The 14,385-nt window shown below is 46.5% G+C and overlaps 2 protein-coding genes across 20 annotated transcripts in view; one reads left to right on the forward strand and one right to left on the reverse strand.

The window, feature by feature from the left end:
• Irf2 (interferon regulatory factor 2) overlaps positions 1-7,294 on the reverse strand; it is a 111,848-nt gene extending 104,554 nt beyond the window's left edge. For 3 of the 20 annotated variants that reach the window (XM_087587887.1, XM_087587886.1, XM_087587882.1), the window contains exon 1: positions 6,044-6,219. Coding sequence is in view for 8 of the 20 variants with exons in the window: in XM_087587869.1 (XP_087443995.1) it covers positions 6,676-6,783 (108 nt within the window). In the remaining 12 variants the exon portion in view is untranslated. 20 annotated transcript variants of the gene reach the window in all.
• The window catches only part of Erich1 (glutamate-rich 1), a gene marked incomplete at its 5' end in the record, with an annotated part of 52,793,804 nt that overhangs the window by 22,774,774 nt on the left and 30,004,645 nt on the right, over positions 1-14,385 (forward strand).

A 14,385-nucleotide genomic window follows, 5' to 3' on the forward strand; every position in this document is an offset into this window, starting at 1 on the left:
TTCCGCTTGCTGTTTGCTCCGCATATCCTCTAAGCCAAGGCCAAGACTAAAGGACAAGGCTGGGAAGAGATCCCTGAATAGTGAGTGATTCTGTAATTTTGCCCCGGCCACACAATGGAGGGAGACTGGGATGACAGACTTGACACACTGGAAGGAACAGGAGGCTCAAGCTGAGTGAGAGAAGAAGAGACAGATGATATACTGTAATATACTATAACACTATGGATTGTAGCCAGGCTCAAATCTAAAGAATCCCGAATGGTTTCTAAATGCTCCTTTCCCTTGGTCATTTAATGATAAACAAAGTTTCTGCCTGGTCCCCTGAGGATTACAGAACTATCTAACCACAGTTTGTGGACTTAAGGTTCCAAAAGGAGAAGTTACTAAAGAATGAATAAAAGAGATAAAAGTCAACTCCAAGGCTTGGGGTGTGGTGGGCTGGCAGAGTACTTACTCAGGACACTCACGGTTCTGGGTTCAATTCAGGGCACGTAAACATGTGCGCTGTGGGTGTGTGGGTGTGTGCATATGTGTCTATATTCCTTGAAATAAATCAATTTATATAATTTGTATATGACTAGACCTTTAAGTTAAGGAATTTATATGTGTGTGTGTGTGTGTGTGTGTGTGTGTGTGTGTGTGTGTGTGTAGTAAATTCTAGGTTTCTGAGTCCATTCACCTTCTCCATATAGAATCTTGTACATGGTCAGTTGTCTACAAATGTTTGATAAGTGAATACGTTTGTGGGTCACTACATGTAACTAATTGTTTGCTTAAAGTAATGGTATGGGATGTCTGGATCCCCAGAAGAACTCAAAGTTCTGAGGGAAGTCCTCAGTTGGTTCCAGTACGTCAGGACTGAAAGTTCAACACAGACCTTCCCAGAGCGCCAACACATGGGCTTCCCTATGTTTGGGTAGATTAAGGTTTACTAGACTTAATGAGAATCACAGTTCTTTCAAGTTGACCAGGAGTTCTGACCGGAAGCCACAGGAGTCTAAGTAGTGAAAAGAAATCACATGCGGGCTTCCTAAATGAACACAGTTTGTCCCGGAGACTCTGTCCTAAGATGAATCTTGTAAGGCATAAAATCAAGTTAAAGGGCTCCCTGACAGTCAAATGCTAGCCATCATAGGCCTACTGCTTGTTCTGAATACAGAGAGAGCCTGAGGAATCCTCACAACATGGCCACAGTTGGGTGTCAGCTCCCTGGGGCATGTATTTTTCTGAATAGTTGTTTTCCTCGGTATTTTACTTTAAAAACAATGGCTTCATGTTTAAATATGATACCCATGTTATTCTCTTGGGGCTAAATCAAAGCTTGATCAAACCTCCTTAGCTACAATCTCCACCAGCCAACACACCCACTCAGTGCAGCCCATTATACAGTAAAGCTGATATTCTTAACTAAACATTAATCCATGCAAGCCAAAGAGCAGGGCATGAATAGGGCAGACAGAGGTGGAAAGTCCTGCTCACCTCCTCCCCTGTGCAGGGAGGAATATGGAGCGCCACACAGATGAGCATACTTGCCTTCATTGTCAATACTTCTGTTATTTCAGAGGAATGTATTTATGTGCATATCATATATTACAAATATATATGACTGGTGCTTATTTTCACCTGCAGTGTCATATTATTTTACATATACAGTGTCGAGCACTCTGGCAGTTGGTGAACCCAGACCAAGTCTCTTTAATGACAGCGTGACAGAATATAGAATAGAGCTGACATGATGGCAGAGAACATTCCAGACCAAAGTACACTGCCACCTGTATGCTGTATTATTTGTTTGAAAAGGGAAACATGTCTCTCATCCTCGGATCCTAACCTATAATACACACGTATATATGTACCCAGCTATAAGTGTGAGTGTCCCATGCTATTTAGAAAAGAGACAAAGAAAGAGTAATATTAGGTGATGGGGAAAGAGAAAGCAGGCCAAGGGAACCATGACTCAGGAAAGGGGACATAAAGCTAATGCTTTTCTAGGTTTTAATTTTAGTGGTAGATGTAACTGTTAATGAAGTGTAACCCCCAAGGGATGCCCTTTGACTTCGGAAAGGCCACTCTAACTGCATAGAGGTTCAGAGAAATCACAGACTGGGACTAGTCAAGTATTGGTTTGAGTGGTTACCTTAACCTAGTTGTATGATGTCTTTATGGGTGAGTTCATTACAATAAAGTAATTTAATGAATAAGTAAATGAGAAAAACACACAACCAAGTCAGTTATTCCCATATCATTTGATCTCCATAGACCCCACTTAACTTTTTCCCTAGAAGACAAAAAAAAATTCCTTCACATAGTTCACTGCTAAATATTTTCTTGATACTTTACATATAATAGCTATCCAATATTTAATTCTTTGCCATCATTTGTGTACCCTCAGAGGTACTGTCCTAATGGTGATTCCTCACTTTAAAAGACAGGCTGTCAGCCTTGAACTCACAATCCTGCCTCAGCTTCCCTAATGCTGGGATAAGAGATATGTGCCGGGACACTCACCTCCCTGTATATTTTTGAACTTTAAAGTAATATAATAGAACTTAGAAAGTGTGACATGTTTTGTGGGTTGCTATAATTTACACAATGTTCTTTCCTACACAGTATCACAATTGTTTCCAAAAGCAGCCCTGGAAGTAGAATATAGTATTCCCTTTCTTAGACTAACCCCAGAGGTAATTACTGTATGTATTTTTGGTTGTTGTCAGCTCACAACTAGAATGTAACCTCTGTAGAACCTGAAGAGGCTGTCTGTCTCTCTTGGTTCCGGTTGGTTCCACATAGTCTGCCACTGTATGTGGTAGTTTATGGCCCACAAATATTTGTCAAATAGATAAATAGGTTCTCCAGACTTCTTTGCGCCTGTTTGGTAGGAGGTGAATAAAGGACCTGTGATGAGATACCCGGTGTACAGTTCAGTAGTCTGTTTGCTAGGTTTTTCTGTTTTTAAAGGAAGGGGAATGCTGGGAAAGAAATCCAGCTCTTACTAAAATAAAGCTGATATTAAAAGGGCAGTGCTCTTGGGTATGTGAGAAAAATCATTGTGTGTCAAAAGACTATCCAAAGTTTCAAGTCTTCTACTCCTAGATTTAAACAGCTTTCACTAACTCTGGTATATTAAATATTTACTTAATGAAGTATTTCAGGAGGACATAGTTCCTAGGGCTGTCAGGACTTCATGGCAATTCCTCTTTTGCCTTAATTTGCTTCCAATTTGATTCTAAAATCCTTTTTTTTTTCCATGAAAGCGACACTTTTACAGGTAGCACTCTGAAACATTTGCAACTCTTTCTAACTTTTGAAGGTCAACAGATTTTTAAAAAAAAGGAAGAAGAAGATGAAGAAGACCACTCATTGAGAATGAAATATGTGTTTAATTTTAAGAAGCGGTAACAAATCATAACAGACAAGATCTCTTGGATCCAAGTGCAGGCCAAAATCTAACTTCTTACACAGCAAGCTAGACTATAAATTATAATCATTCACCAATTACAGTGAAATTCCGGCCTTTGCCCCACCAATCAATAGATGTTCCAACGTTACCCCTTAGAGATGCCAACTCAAGCCCTAAATAGCCCATTTGCTTGAAGCTGCCTCAGAAAAGCCAAATGCCAAGATTGTATTGGTTTCTATTTTTATGACACACACGCACACACCCCTACACCCCCAAAAAGAATGAGAGTTGAGAAAAATCACAGAATCCTGAACTTGTATGAGTGGTTAAGTTAAACAGGGCAACCTCTGGGGCCCTGCCCTGACCAGACAGTGTGCATCTGTCTACCATGCAATCATCTACCTTCTAGAAACGGTAGGCTAACATACCGGTCCCTGCACCTGCCCTTAAGCACCAGAAGTGCAGACTGCTAATTTCAAATGTTACTTGCAGTCAAGTAGATGGAGGACGGGGAGTGGGGGGGGAAGGAAGAAGAAGGGAGAAGGAAGAAGAAGAAGAAGAAGAAGAAGAAGAAGAAGAAGAAGAAGAAGAAGAAGAAGAAGAAGAAGAAGAAGAAGAAGAAGAAGAAGAAGAAGAAGAAGAAGAAGAAGAAGAGAGAAGAGAGAAGAGAGAAGAGAGAAGAGAGAAGAAGAGGAGAAAAGAGGAACAAAAAACAAGCAAACCAAACCAACAAAACTAATAAATGACTTCAGGCTTGATGACAAGCTCCTGTAATTCCTGAAAATGCACAACATCCTCCAGAGCCATTCATCAAGAGCAGCCCCGAGTCCCAGCCACAAGGCGGCCAGTGGCAGCAAGCTAACCCCAGCACCACTTTGCCTCCCTTGCACAGAAACAACCAAGGAAGGACAAGGAGTGCCCACACAGGAGGGAGGAGGGAAGAAAAACATGTCCCCCAAGTTTCAAACACACTGGGGTTAAGGACCTGCAAACCAGCTCGCAAACGAGTGACAACCTCGTCTGCCAATCCCGGGGGTCTTATTTACATCCGACCACCAAGGATCTCGCCTCCACCGACTGATCCGGGCGTCTCACCTGGTGCCGGAGCACAGTACTGGATCGCGGCTGAGGCTGCCAGCCTCCTTCCCTTCCCTGCTCTTCAGGGACGAGAGTGGCAAACAGTCCGAGACTCGGGGCCCAGCGGACAGCGTCCCGGGAGTCGGGGCCCTGTGCTCTCGCGAAGGCTTCCCGGGCCGCTCAGGGGAGCCGGCCCCCAAGGCCGAGCGACAGGGACTGGCCGGACACCGCGATTGGCCGCGGCCCGCATCGCTCGCCCAGAGAGCCGGGCCGGTGGGGCGGAGAGGAAGTGGTGGCTGCCGCTCTGCACCAACCATGTTCGGCCGGCGGGCGAATGTCACCCGGCACCCGGAGCGGGTCGGAGGGCACAGGGCGGGCACTCGGATTCCCACCGCGTCCGGGAGCCCCCAAGCGCTCGCCAACCTCCCCCCACCAATGCCCGCCCGTGGGGCGCCGCTCGGTCCCCGGAGGCTCCCCGCCCCCACACTTCGCCCGTTCCATAGCCAAGGCGGGTCCGGGCCCAGCGCGCCAGGCCGGCCCCGGGGCGCCCGCGGGGACCCGGAGGCGCTCGCAGCTAGGCCGCGCCGGAGTGGGTGACCCCTCAGCGCGGAGCCCTCCTGGGACGCGCCTCCTGGGCACCTCACGCGCTGGGACAAGTGCAGTGACAAAGCCCAGAGGCCAGGCCAGGCGCTGGCCGGCCGGGAGGAGGACGCAACGTTCCTGGCGAGTGGCAGCGGCCCAGTCCCCAGGAAGCCGGGCGCACCGGCCAGGCCCGCGCCCAGCCGCGCGCGGAGCCCGCCGGGCCCGAGTGGCCGCTGGCACCCGACACCCGACGCCAGTCACCGGACCCCAAGCTCCGCGGACGAGCGCATCCTGGGACCGCCTAACGGCAGCCTTCAAGTTTACAGTGGTCACTGCCCGGGCACGGGCAACTAGGGACCGCGGGTGCCAGTGTATTTATACCAGAGACCGCCAGGAAAGAAGGGCCGCCGGGCACCGAGAAGAACCCGGTTCCCTTCCTCGAACCTGGTGGCGACAGTGTCTGTAAACACACACACACACACACACACACACACACACACACACACACACACACACACACACACACACACAATTTTATTTTAAATGAGGCCAGACTCCAGCGGACCTGTACCCACAACGCACGACACCTGGAGCGCAGAAGCACACAGAGCAGATCTGCGTCCATGGAGCCACCTCTTCTCATCTGCAAATCCAAAAGTGAAATTAAACCTCCACTAACCCCCTCCTCCTCCTCCTCCTCCCTCTCTACCTCCTCCTCCTCCTTGCAGCCTCAGCGGCCCCAGCACCAGCAGCACCAGCAGCAGACCCCTGCTTCCCCTAAAATCAGATGATCCATAACTGCGCCGACTCTTCCTCCAAAAATTGGTATTAATATTTATGAACCCCGGCATTTTCCGTCTGCAAAACATCGTGTCAAAGCATCAGGACGCACATACATGCATAGCTCCTCCTGTCCCCATCAACATGCTTTCGAGAGAAAACACACGCACAGCCACAAGTATTATTTGAAAAAAAAAATGTTACCTCTCAGTGTGCTTTTTTTTTTCACGCTACCAATACAATCCCGCAAGGTGTAAGTGTTGTTAGGGTGTGTAAAATGGAAATGAAAGCCCGTCAGTTGAATAATCGCAGGAGCAAAACTAAAAGTTACTCCCCGGCTTGCCTGAGAACAGTCCAGATCGAAAGCAAAACAAGGAGAGGAAACTGCGAGGAGCCGAGGCTGGAAATCCCCCCCACCCCCGCCCTCTCCCGGCCCCGCTCCCTCCCTCGCTCCCCCTCCGCCCTCCTCCCTCCCCGCCCTTCCTCCCCAGTGTTTGTTTCAAGCTTGTGCAACCCGGAGGTGGAGGCAGAGGGAGGGCTCCAGCCACCAGCCGGGAGGTGCGGAAGTTCGCCGCCGCTGTTCATTGGTGGCCTACGCGGCTTTCATCATTTCTCGGAAAAGTCAATTTCATTTTCACTTCCCCACGTCGCGGCTGCGGGGAGCAACAAGCGGCAGCACGTGAGTGTGGGGCTCGCGCGCCGAGGGGCGCGCGCTTTTCACCGCGGCCACGCTGGGAGTGTGGGCTCCAGAAGTGGCCGGCCAGGCGCTGGCTAGCGAGCTGGCCACCACAAGGTGGCCGTAGGGAAGGACGGAGATACCTGATTCTGCATCCTACCTGAAGGTGGAGACGGACCAGACAGAGCCTGGGAAGCCTGGGGAACCTTCCCGACCTGTGGGTTAAGTGTTCAGAACCGCTGTGCTCGGGCTGCATATACAAACTCATCTTGGAAAGTCTCCTGCTGCAAAGGAATGTAAGGAACGAAGTCAGCTGAAAAGAAGGCATTACTTGCACCCCTGCTTTATTGGATCTCCTACTGGGGGACAGGGGGGAGTGAGGGGGGCTGAAGGACTAACCTGGCACTCTGTGTGGAAGTCTAGGATGGCTAGGAAGGCCTTTCCCTAGTAAGTCACTCTCCAAAGTTACTTCATGCCCGTGCCATACACATTCCGTTTCTGCAAGATGAGATGGACTACGGTGTGAGTTACTTGAATTTAAAATGTCTTGATTGGAGCTGGTTCTGGAGCGAAGGCTTAATGCTTAACTCCTTACCGAGTTCAAATTTGACGACGTTATTAGTTGGACACCCTTGACTGCTGCCCTCAGTGCTGTGCGGTGGAGACAATACAGAATGCAAGAAGAGGGCCTATGACAGGTGCAGCGGCCAAAGCCTATTGGCTCTACTAGGCCAGCTCGCTTGGAACCTCCTCCTCTCTTGTCACTTAGATTTAAAAGTATTTCCTTATAGTTACACCTGCTTCTTGCCTGCTTTACAGTTTCCTCAGCCCTCCACCAGCCTTCTCTAGCCGCTAGAGAAAGCCCCATCCTAGGAGACTGTCACTATGTATGTGTAAACCTCTGAAAAATAAGTCTACCTCCTCTTTGTCACAGAATTACTGGATTCCACAGACATAGGGAAAAGGAAAGTATCCATGCACTTGTGGAAGGATATGGCTGAGATTAAGGACCCTGCCTTGTGGTCTCAAAATAGATCCCTCTTGCACACAGTGTCCTTTATTTCTCCCATAATAACACTGTGCAATCCTTCCTTTTATATTTCATATATCAATTACCACAGGAATACACAAACTGCAAGGTAGTTGTCCGTCTTTACTTCCAGGCACCTAAGTCAAATAACCATAGGTCATTTTTTTTTCTGGCTTCTTGTGTGTATTGGTGAGTGTGGTACTTGTGTGCATGTATGTAAGTCATGGACTCACAGAGACTAGAGTATCCTGTTCGGTTGTTGTCTACATTATTGATTTGAAACTAGAACTAGGCTGGCGGCCAGCTTCTCCAGCAATCTTCATGTCTCTGCTAGCCACAGCACTGGAATTAAGTGGGCACGTATCAGATCTGGCTTTTCAAGTGTATTGGGGATTTGAACTCAACTCCCCATACTTGCTTGGCAAGTGCCCTCCCTCCATAGAGCCATCTCCGTTGTTGTTGTTTTCTTTGCTGTTGCTATTCTGCTGGTTTTATTTTTGCTTGTTCGTGTCTTTTTGTTTGTTTTTTTAGACAGGGTCATCTTCTTGAGTCCTGGAGTTATGGGCATGTGCTAATCTATGTTTATTCAAATCTGTACCCACCCTTTGTCTTCTCTTCCCTAGACCAGGGAGAGGAAAGGCATGCATAGCTCCTCCTGCCCCCATCAACGTGCTGTCTTTCTGAACCTCTTATCTCCGGTCAGCATCCGTTATTTGCAGGCCCAAGGAACCAAAGAAACAATGAGGTCTGGTGAGGCCAGCCAATGTCTCCGTCCTGGTATCTATGACAGGAGCTTCCTCAGACGTGAAAACTCAGGGAAGCCAGAGAGGGCCATGTCCACAGATCTCTAGCGGGCATCTTGGTGTATCCATGCACAGAGACTAGTCCTGGAAACCCCATTGCCAAATACAGGAAGCATCCTGACTCATTGCTTCCCTGATGATTGGTCTCCCGTTTGTGTCTTCACTAGATTCTCCATCCGGAAATAGTCCTGCCTGCTCTAAGTGCAGCCCGATCAAACTGTTTCAGAAGAAGCAATGGCCTACTTATCTATGGCCTGAAATCACAACAAACAGTTTCCTTGGACTGTTTGGGTTCTTTTATTCTCAGTTCTTTTATTCTTTATACCTTCCTTCCCACACCATCTATCAATCCATCCATCCAGTCATATCATTACACAGCCAGTCACGATCAATCATGGCCTATGGGTCCATGCAGCACCCCAGTGTCTCTGGATGAGACCCATCATCACAATTCCTGAGAACCATGGTCCCCTTCCTTGGGTTCCTCCACACCAATAGACACACAGCAAGCCAAAGTAAGCAGGAGTTTACTTCACTTAAAGCCCAACTCTTGTACTCTCTGCCCCTCAGGAACCCATCCGGAGCTTACAGAATAAAGGCCATATTGATTATAAGACACGTGACATCTGTTTAATGTGGTGGCAGACAATCATCTAGCTTCCCATGCTACCAGTGCAAATGCCTACATCCCACCCTTGCAAGCCAACAGTCTTCCTTTACTTGCAGAACATCAGAGTCATTCTCACGATCCTGATTTGTCATTAGCCTAGGGTCCAGCACATAGAGCGCAAATATTTCTGAATTCGCAACTCCTTGCTCTTCTCTCTGAGTGCATGCAGAATAGTCTAGACTTCCTCAGAGAGTTTGTTTTATACTTCAATGGCATCTTCAAAGGTTCGTTTATTTGGATTTTGTGTGCACGAGTGTTCTGCCCGTAGGGATGTGCACTCTGTGTGTGCCCGGAGCCCACAGAGGTCAACAGAGGAAAGCAGATCTCCTGGAACTGGGCTATGGGTGGTTGTGAGCTTCCATTTGGGTACTGGAATCCAAAGCTGTGTCCTCTGCAAGAGTTATAAGTTCTCTTAACTGTTGAGCCTTCACTCCAGACTCCTTCAATAACATTTAAATACAAATGTAACACCATGGAAGTCAGAAAAGATAGAGAAGTTGAAAGGAAATCCCAGTTACTGAGCAGTGGTAGCACACAACTGTAATCCCAGCATTTGGGAGGTTGAGGGATAGCCCTAAGTTCAAGGCAAGCCTGGGCTACATAGGGAAATCTTGTTTAAATAGAAACAAGATTGAAGATGTATCGTAATTGCTCATATTTTCTTTATGTAATAGAAGACTGGAATCTGTCCTCCACTATGTACGTGAATGTGTACACACACACACACACACACACACACACACACACACACACACACAGAGGTGGAGTCCTGCAATTTTATCCTCAGAAACAGACCTATAGATATTGTATGTGCTTGTAATTAGTAATCTTTCCACTGTGCCATTTCCCATCCTCGTCTGCTCACTGTTTTGTGTGCAGACTGCACTTCCCATCCCCCGCTGGGCTTCTGTGATATCTTTCTGTCCCGTTCCACTTCTTGGCTGGCTCTTCTTTTGCTGCCAGCCTCCTAAATTATGGTGTTTCCAAGCATTCTATCTTCAACCCTCTTATTTTCTCATTTTATCTGTTTTTTCCCTTTGGGGGCTCATCCACGCCCAGAGTCTGAGATATCACTGCAGATGGTCCTGAACCTAACACTTGTTAACTTACAATTTTCCAATTAGGCAGTGGTACAAAAGCAACAAGGACTCAGTAGAAAGCATCCTGCAAATTCTGAACGTAAGTCTTTCCTGGGCTAGCACTAAGCAGCGTAATATTTTGTTGCCATGTTGGGCAATCACAGACATTCTCATCTCCCAGTCAACCCCAAATCACCACCTGAAACGGCCCACACCCTGCATTGTCCCAGTTGCTACATTATAACTTCCTCTAGGCCAGGTGTATCAATAGAGTTTTAGGATACAATGCTCCATTGCTAATGAGTTTATGGGGGTCAGGCATCTTACAAGTTGAGAAGCATCCATATTTGATGATGCTTTCAAAATAAACTCTGAGCTACTGACACATTACTTCCTAGATGCCAGTGAGATTCACATATATTCCCGGTGCAGGTCAATACTCACAGTAGGAAAACACAGACAGGGTCTCAAGCTTAGGCTGCCTTGAAATCAGGATCTCCCTCCCTCGGCCTCACAGGTTCTGGGATTACACTCTAAAAATAAACTCATAACATCTTTCCCTACAAACTCGTATTTGTCATTTCATCAGGAGCCAGGAATCTGGAAAACATCACAGCACCCCCTGCACACACACCCACACACACAACAACTTGTTTGAGTCCCTGGGGCTTCCCTAAGCATAGGTACTGTTTGCAATTTTCCAAGCCCTTCAGCTCATAAAACCTAGGATGAATAGCACCGTGTTCTTATGCCCTTGATGAAATGTCACAGTAGATCAGAGATACAAATAAGACTCAGAACATCCACATGGTACCGATACACAAAGTCACAAAATATTTCTTGGCTCTTTGATGATACACATACACACAGGTACTCATGCACAAACACAGCTCTGTGGAAAATTAGTCAATATAGAAAAATCTTTTTTGGTAGTCTGTAAGAAGAGTACCATTTGCTTTATAATAAAATGAGAATATATCCTCAGATTGCATTTTTTCATTTTACCTACAGGATGGATATCCTACAGAATCTTCTTGGGGTGTTGATAGTGATTTCTTTCTCTTCAGGAGAGTTAGAACAATAATTATTTAAACAGAGTGCCAGTAGATCTCTCTTATGAGAACAGCTTGGCAAGCAGGAGAAACTGAAGACACACTCAGAGTGAGCCCCCTTTTTAAAATGGACATCTAATTTAGCTTACTGATAAATGAGATACTTTTAATAAAATCATCACCAACTTGCAAATATTTGCCAGGTGTCCAGAAAAAATGCTTCTTAGCACCAGCTATATAGCAGTGAACCAAAGGAATCAAAACCACTGTCACCTGGAAGGTTTTTTTTCTTTTTTTTTTTTACAGTCTAGTCAATTGCCATGTCGATTTCCAATATAGCATCCCAGGGATGGCAGAACATGGCCTCTAGCTGTTATTACAGCCCTTAGAATTGCACATCACAGTTCTAAGAAGGCGCACTGCATAGCTTGTTAACTCAAGCCCAAGTACGCTCGCCAGACTGCCAGCTAATGTTCCAGTTCTGTCCACTGGAATCACTCCTGTGCTGGCCACTGGGGCACTCCTCCATGGTCCTAAAATTCTGGTAGGAGGACACAAGAGAATGCACAGTGAGGGTTCCACACTTGCCAGAGCACATGCTCAATATAAGGCTAAGTCTGTGCAGAGAGATCACTGCAGAGATCCTTCCAGTGGAGTACAAAGTGAATCAAGACGAGGCTAAAGGTCACAGGCTAGCAGAGGCAACAGAAATGCGTTGATGTGCAAGCCTTTAAGGGGGTTCTGTGAAACCGAAAACACATTGGAGACATTTTTGAGTGTGTTTGCTCCTTGCTTTTATTTTGTCGGAAACAGAAACAAAGCTTCCTGTGTTACAAAATCATGAAACTCATGAGTTTACATTGGGTAATAAATTACCCAATGCTTAGCAATAAATATTGTGGTGAAAAAGGGGGAATGTAACTCTAAAATTTCCAGGATAGCTCTCCCTTCCCCCATTTCTGTCTCTGTGTCTGTCTGTCTCTGCCTCTGTGTGTATGTGTGTCTCTGTCTCTCTTTGTGTCTCTGTTTCTGTCTCTCTCTCCTCTCTCTCTCTCTCTCTCTCTCTCTCTCTCTCTCTCTCTCTCTTCTTCTTCCACCCCCTCTGTGTGATGACTGTTCCTGTCCAAAGTGAAGGCTTGTGACTTCAGAAGCTGTCATGAGTTGTTTTGCTGTCATCATTCCCCAAGCTTCTACCTTTAAAGCGAAGTGAGAACAGAACAGGTCCGTAGCTTTGTCCTGATGTTCATTCGAGAACTGCTGTGATGCCTTTAGGGATTAAGGAGAGAAATTTCAAATGCGTGACCCTAAACTCAGCAAAGTAGAGCTGGAGACATGGCTCAGTCGGTAAAGTATTTGCTGTGAGAACGCAAGGACCAGAGTTCAGATCTGCAGCACCCACCTAAAGGTTTGATGGGATGATCTCTGAATGTGAGGCTAGCCTGGTCTACATAGTGAGTTCTGGGCCAGCCAGGGCTACATAGTAAGGCCCTGTCTCTAAACAAACAAACATGTAAGTAAGTAAATATAAGGTCACATTCTGGGCAGTGGAAGTTAGATTTCAGCATGTAGGTAGGGGGAGGAAGCCGTGACATCACGTACCAGCTGTGGAAGAGGTACTGAGCAGAGGAACAAGTTGGGACCGATGCACCAAGAGTCAGAAGCCTGGCACCTTCTGAGAGTTGGAAGAAAGAGTTAGGAGGGCGTGGATCGTGGCAAGAGGTGGGCAGAGCTAGACCGAGGAGTCTAGACTTCATTCTCTGAGCAGCGGAAATTATGGAGTCCTTCTATGGTTTCAAAAATCATGCTGTAAATTTCCAAATCGCCTCTTCAACCTCAAAGGAGCACAAAGATTTCTTAACTCACTGGCCTACTGAAGACATTGCTACTGTTCCCTCGTTGCCTCTTAATCCATAACTCAGGGGATTTGCTGAGAAACATTCTGATCCCCAGGCAGTGTTTTTACTTCTACATTATAAGCTCTCAAGCAAAACTACTCATTTCTATCCAGCTTTCCCTCTGATTTTCTTCTCCAGGGGTAAATAATGTGAACCTAATTAATGACCCTTACAGCACACACCCAAAGCATGTTACAGTGGTGGTGGGGTCGGGGCACAGATTCTAGGCATACTCTACTTTCCTCGGGTTTTGGGGTGAAAAAAATGATGATTTTTTTTTTGAGATTATGTCATGATGAAAGTCATTCGTTCCAGAATTGTAATAGTTCTGAGATGTGTTTTGGGTATTGATATCTAACATTTTTTAGAGGTTTTTTTTCCACAAATAACTTCTTCTTTAAAAGCTTCTAAAATGTTTAAGTTTTTTGGACCTGTGTGGAACTTCACAACTCAATAATCTATCTTGATTCTTGTTGTTGTTGCCTGTTTGTTTTTGAACTTCAAACTCTGGGTCCTGGCTTTAAGCTCCTCTCTGTGTATCTGTTTTTGAAATTGGGTCTAGAGCAACCCAGACTGGCCTTGAATTCGCTGTGTAGCCAAGGCTCGCTCATCTCAAAGTTTTTACCTTCCTGCCTCCACCTCCGAGTTCTGGGGTTATCGCTGCCTGTCAGGCTTCCCTCTTCTTCTTTTTTTTTCCTCCATCTTTATTAACTTGGGTATTTCTTATTTACATTTCAATTGTTATTCCCTTTCCTAGTTTCCAGGCCAACATCCCCCTAACTCCTCCCCCTCCCCTTCTATATCGGTGTTCCCCTCCCCATCCTTTCCCCATTACCGCCCTCCCCCCAACAATCATGTTCACTGGAGGTTCAGTCTTGGCAGGACCAAGGGCTTCCCCTTCCACCGGTGCTCTCACTAGGCTATTCATTGCTACCTATGAGGTTGGAGCCCAGGGTCAGTCCATGTATAGTCTTTGGGTAGTGGCTTAGTCCCTGGAAACTCTGGTTGGTTGGCACTGTTGTTCATATGGAGTCTCAAGCTCCTTCAAGCTGTTTCAGTCCTTTCTCTGATTCCTTCAACGGGGTAACAAACAGATTTACTTCTTACCTGTTTGATCCTGTTCCAGCCTGGGAAAGACAGTTCATTGATTGAAAGGGACAGAAAGAAAAGAACAATTGGTACTACCGTCTGCTAGTCACACTTCAAGTTCAGATCACTGGAGATGAGAAAGAAAACACAGCCAGCCATGTTCAAGCCACCATACATCAGAATAGCAGTGCCATGGGCACTGCTAATGGAGTTACATGGGAGGTGAACCTAATTAAAGTCCCTCTGTGTGCC

This window comes from Rattus norvegicus, chromosome 16 (genome assembly GCF_021556685.1).
Source record: "Rattus norvegicus strain SHRSP/BbbUtx chromosome 16, alternate assembly SHRSP_T2T, whole genome shotgun sequence".
Lineage (NCBI taxonomy): Eukaryota > Metazoa > Chordata > Mammalia > Rodentia > Muridae > Rattus > Rattus norvegicus.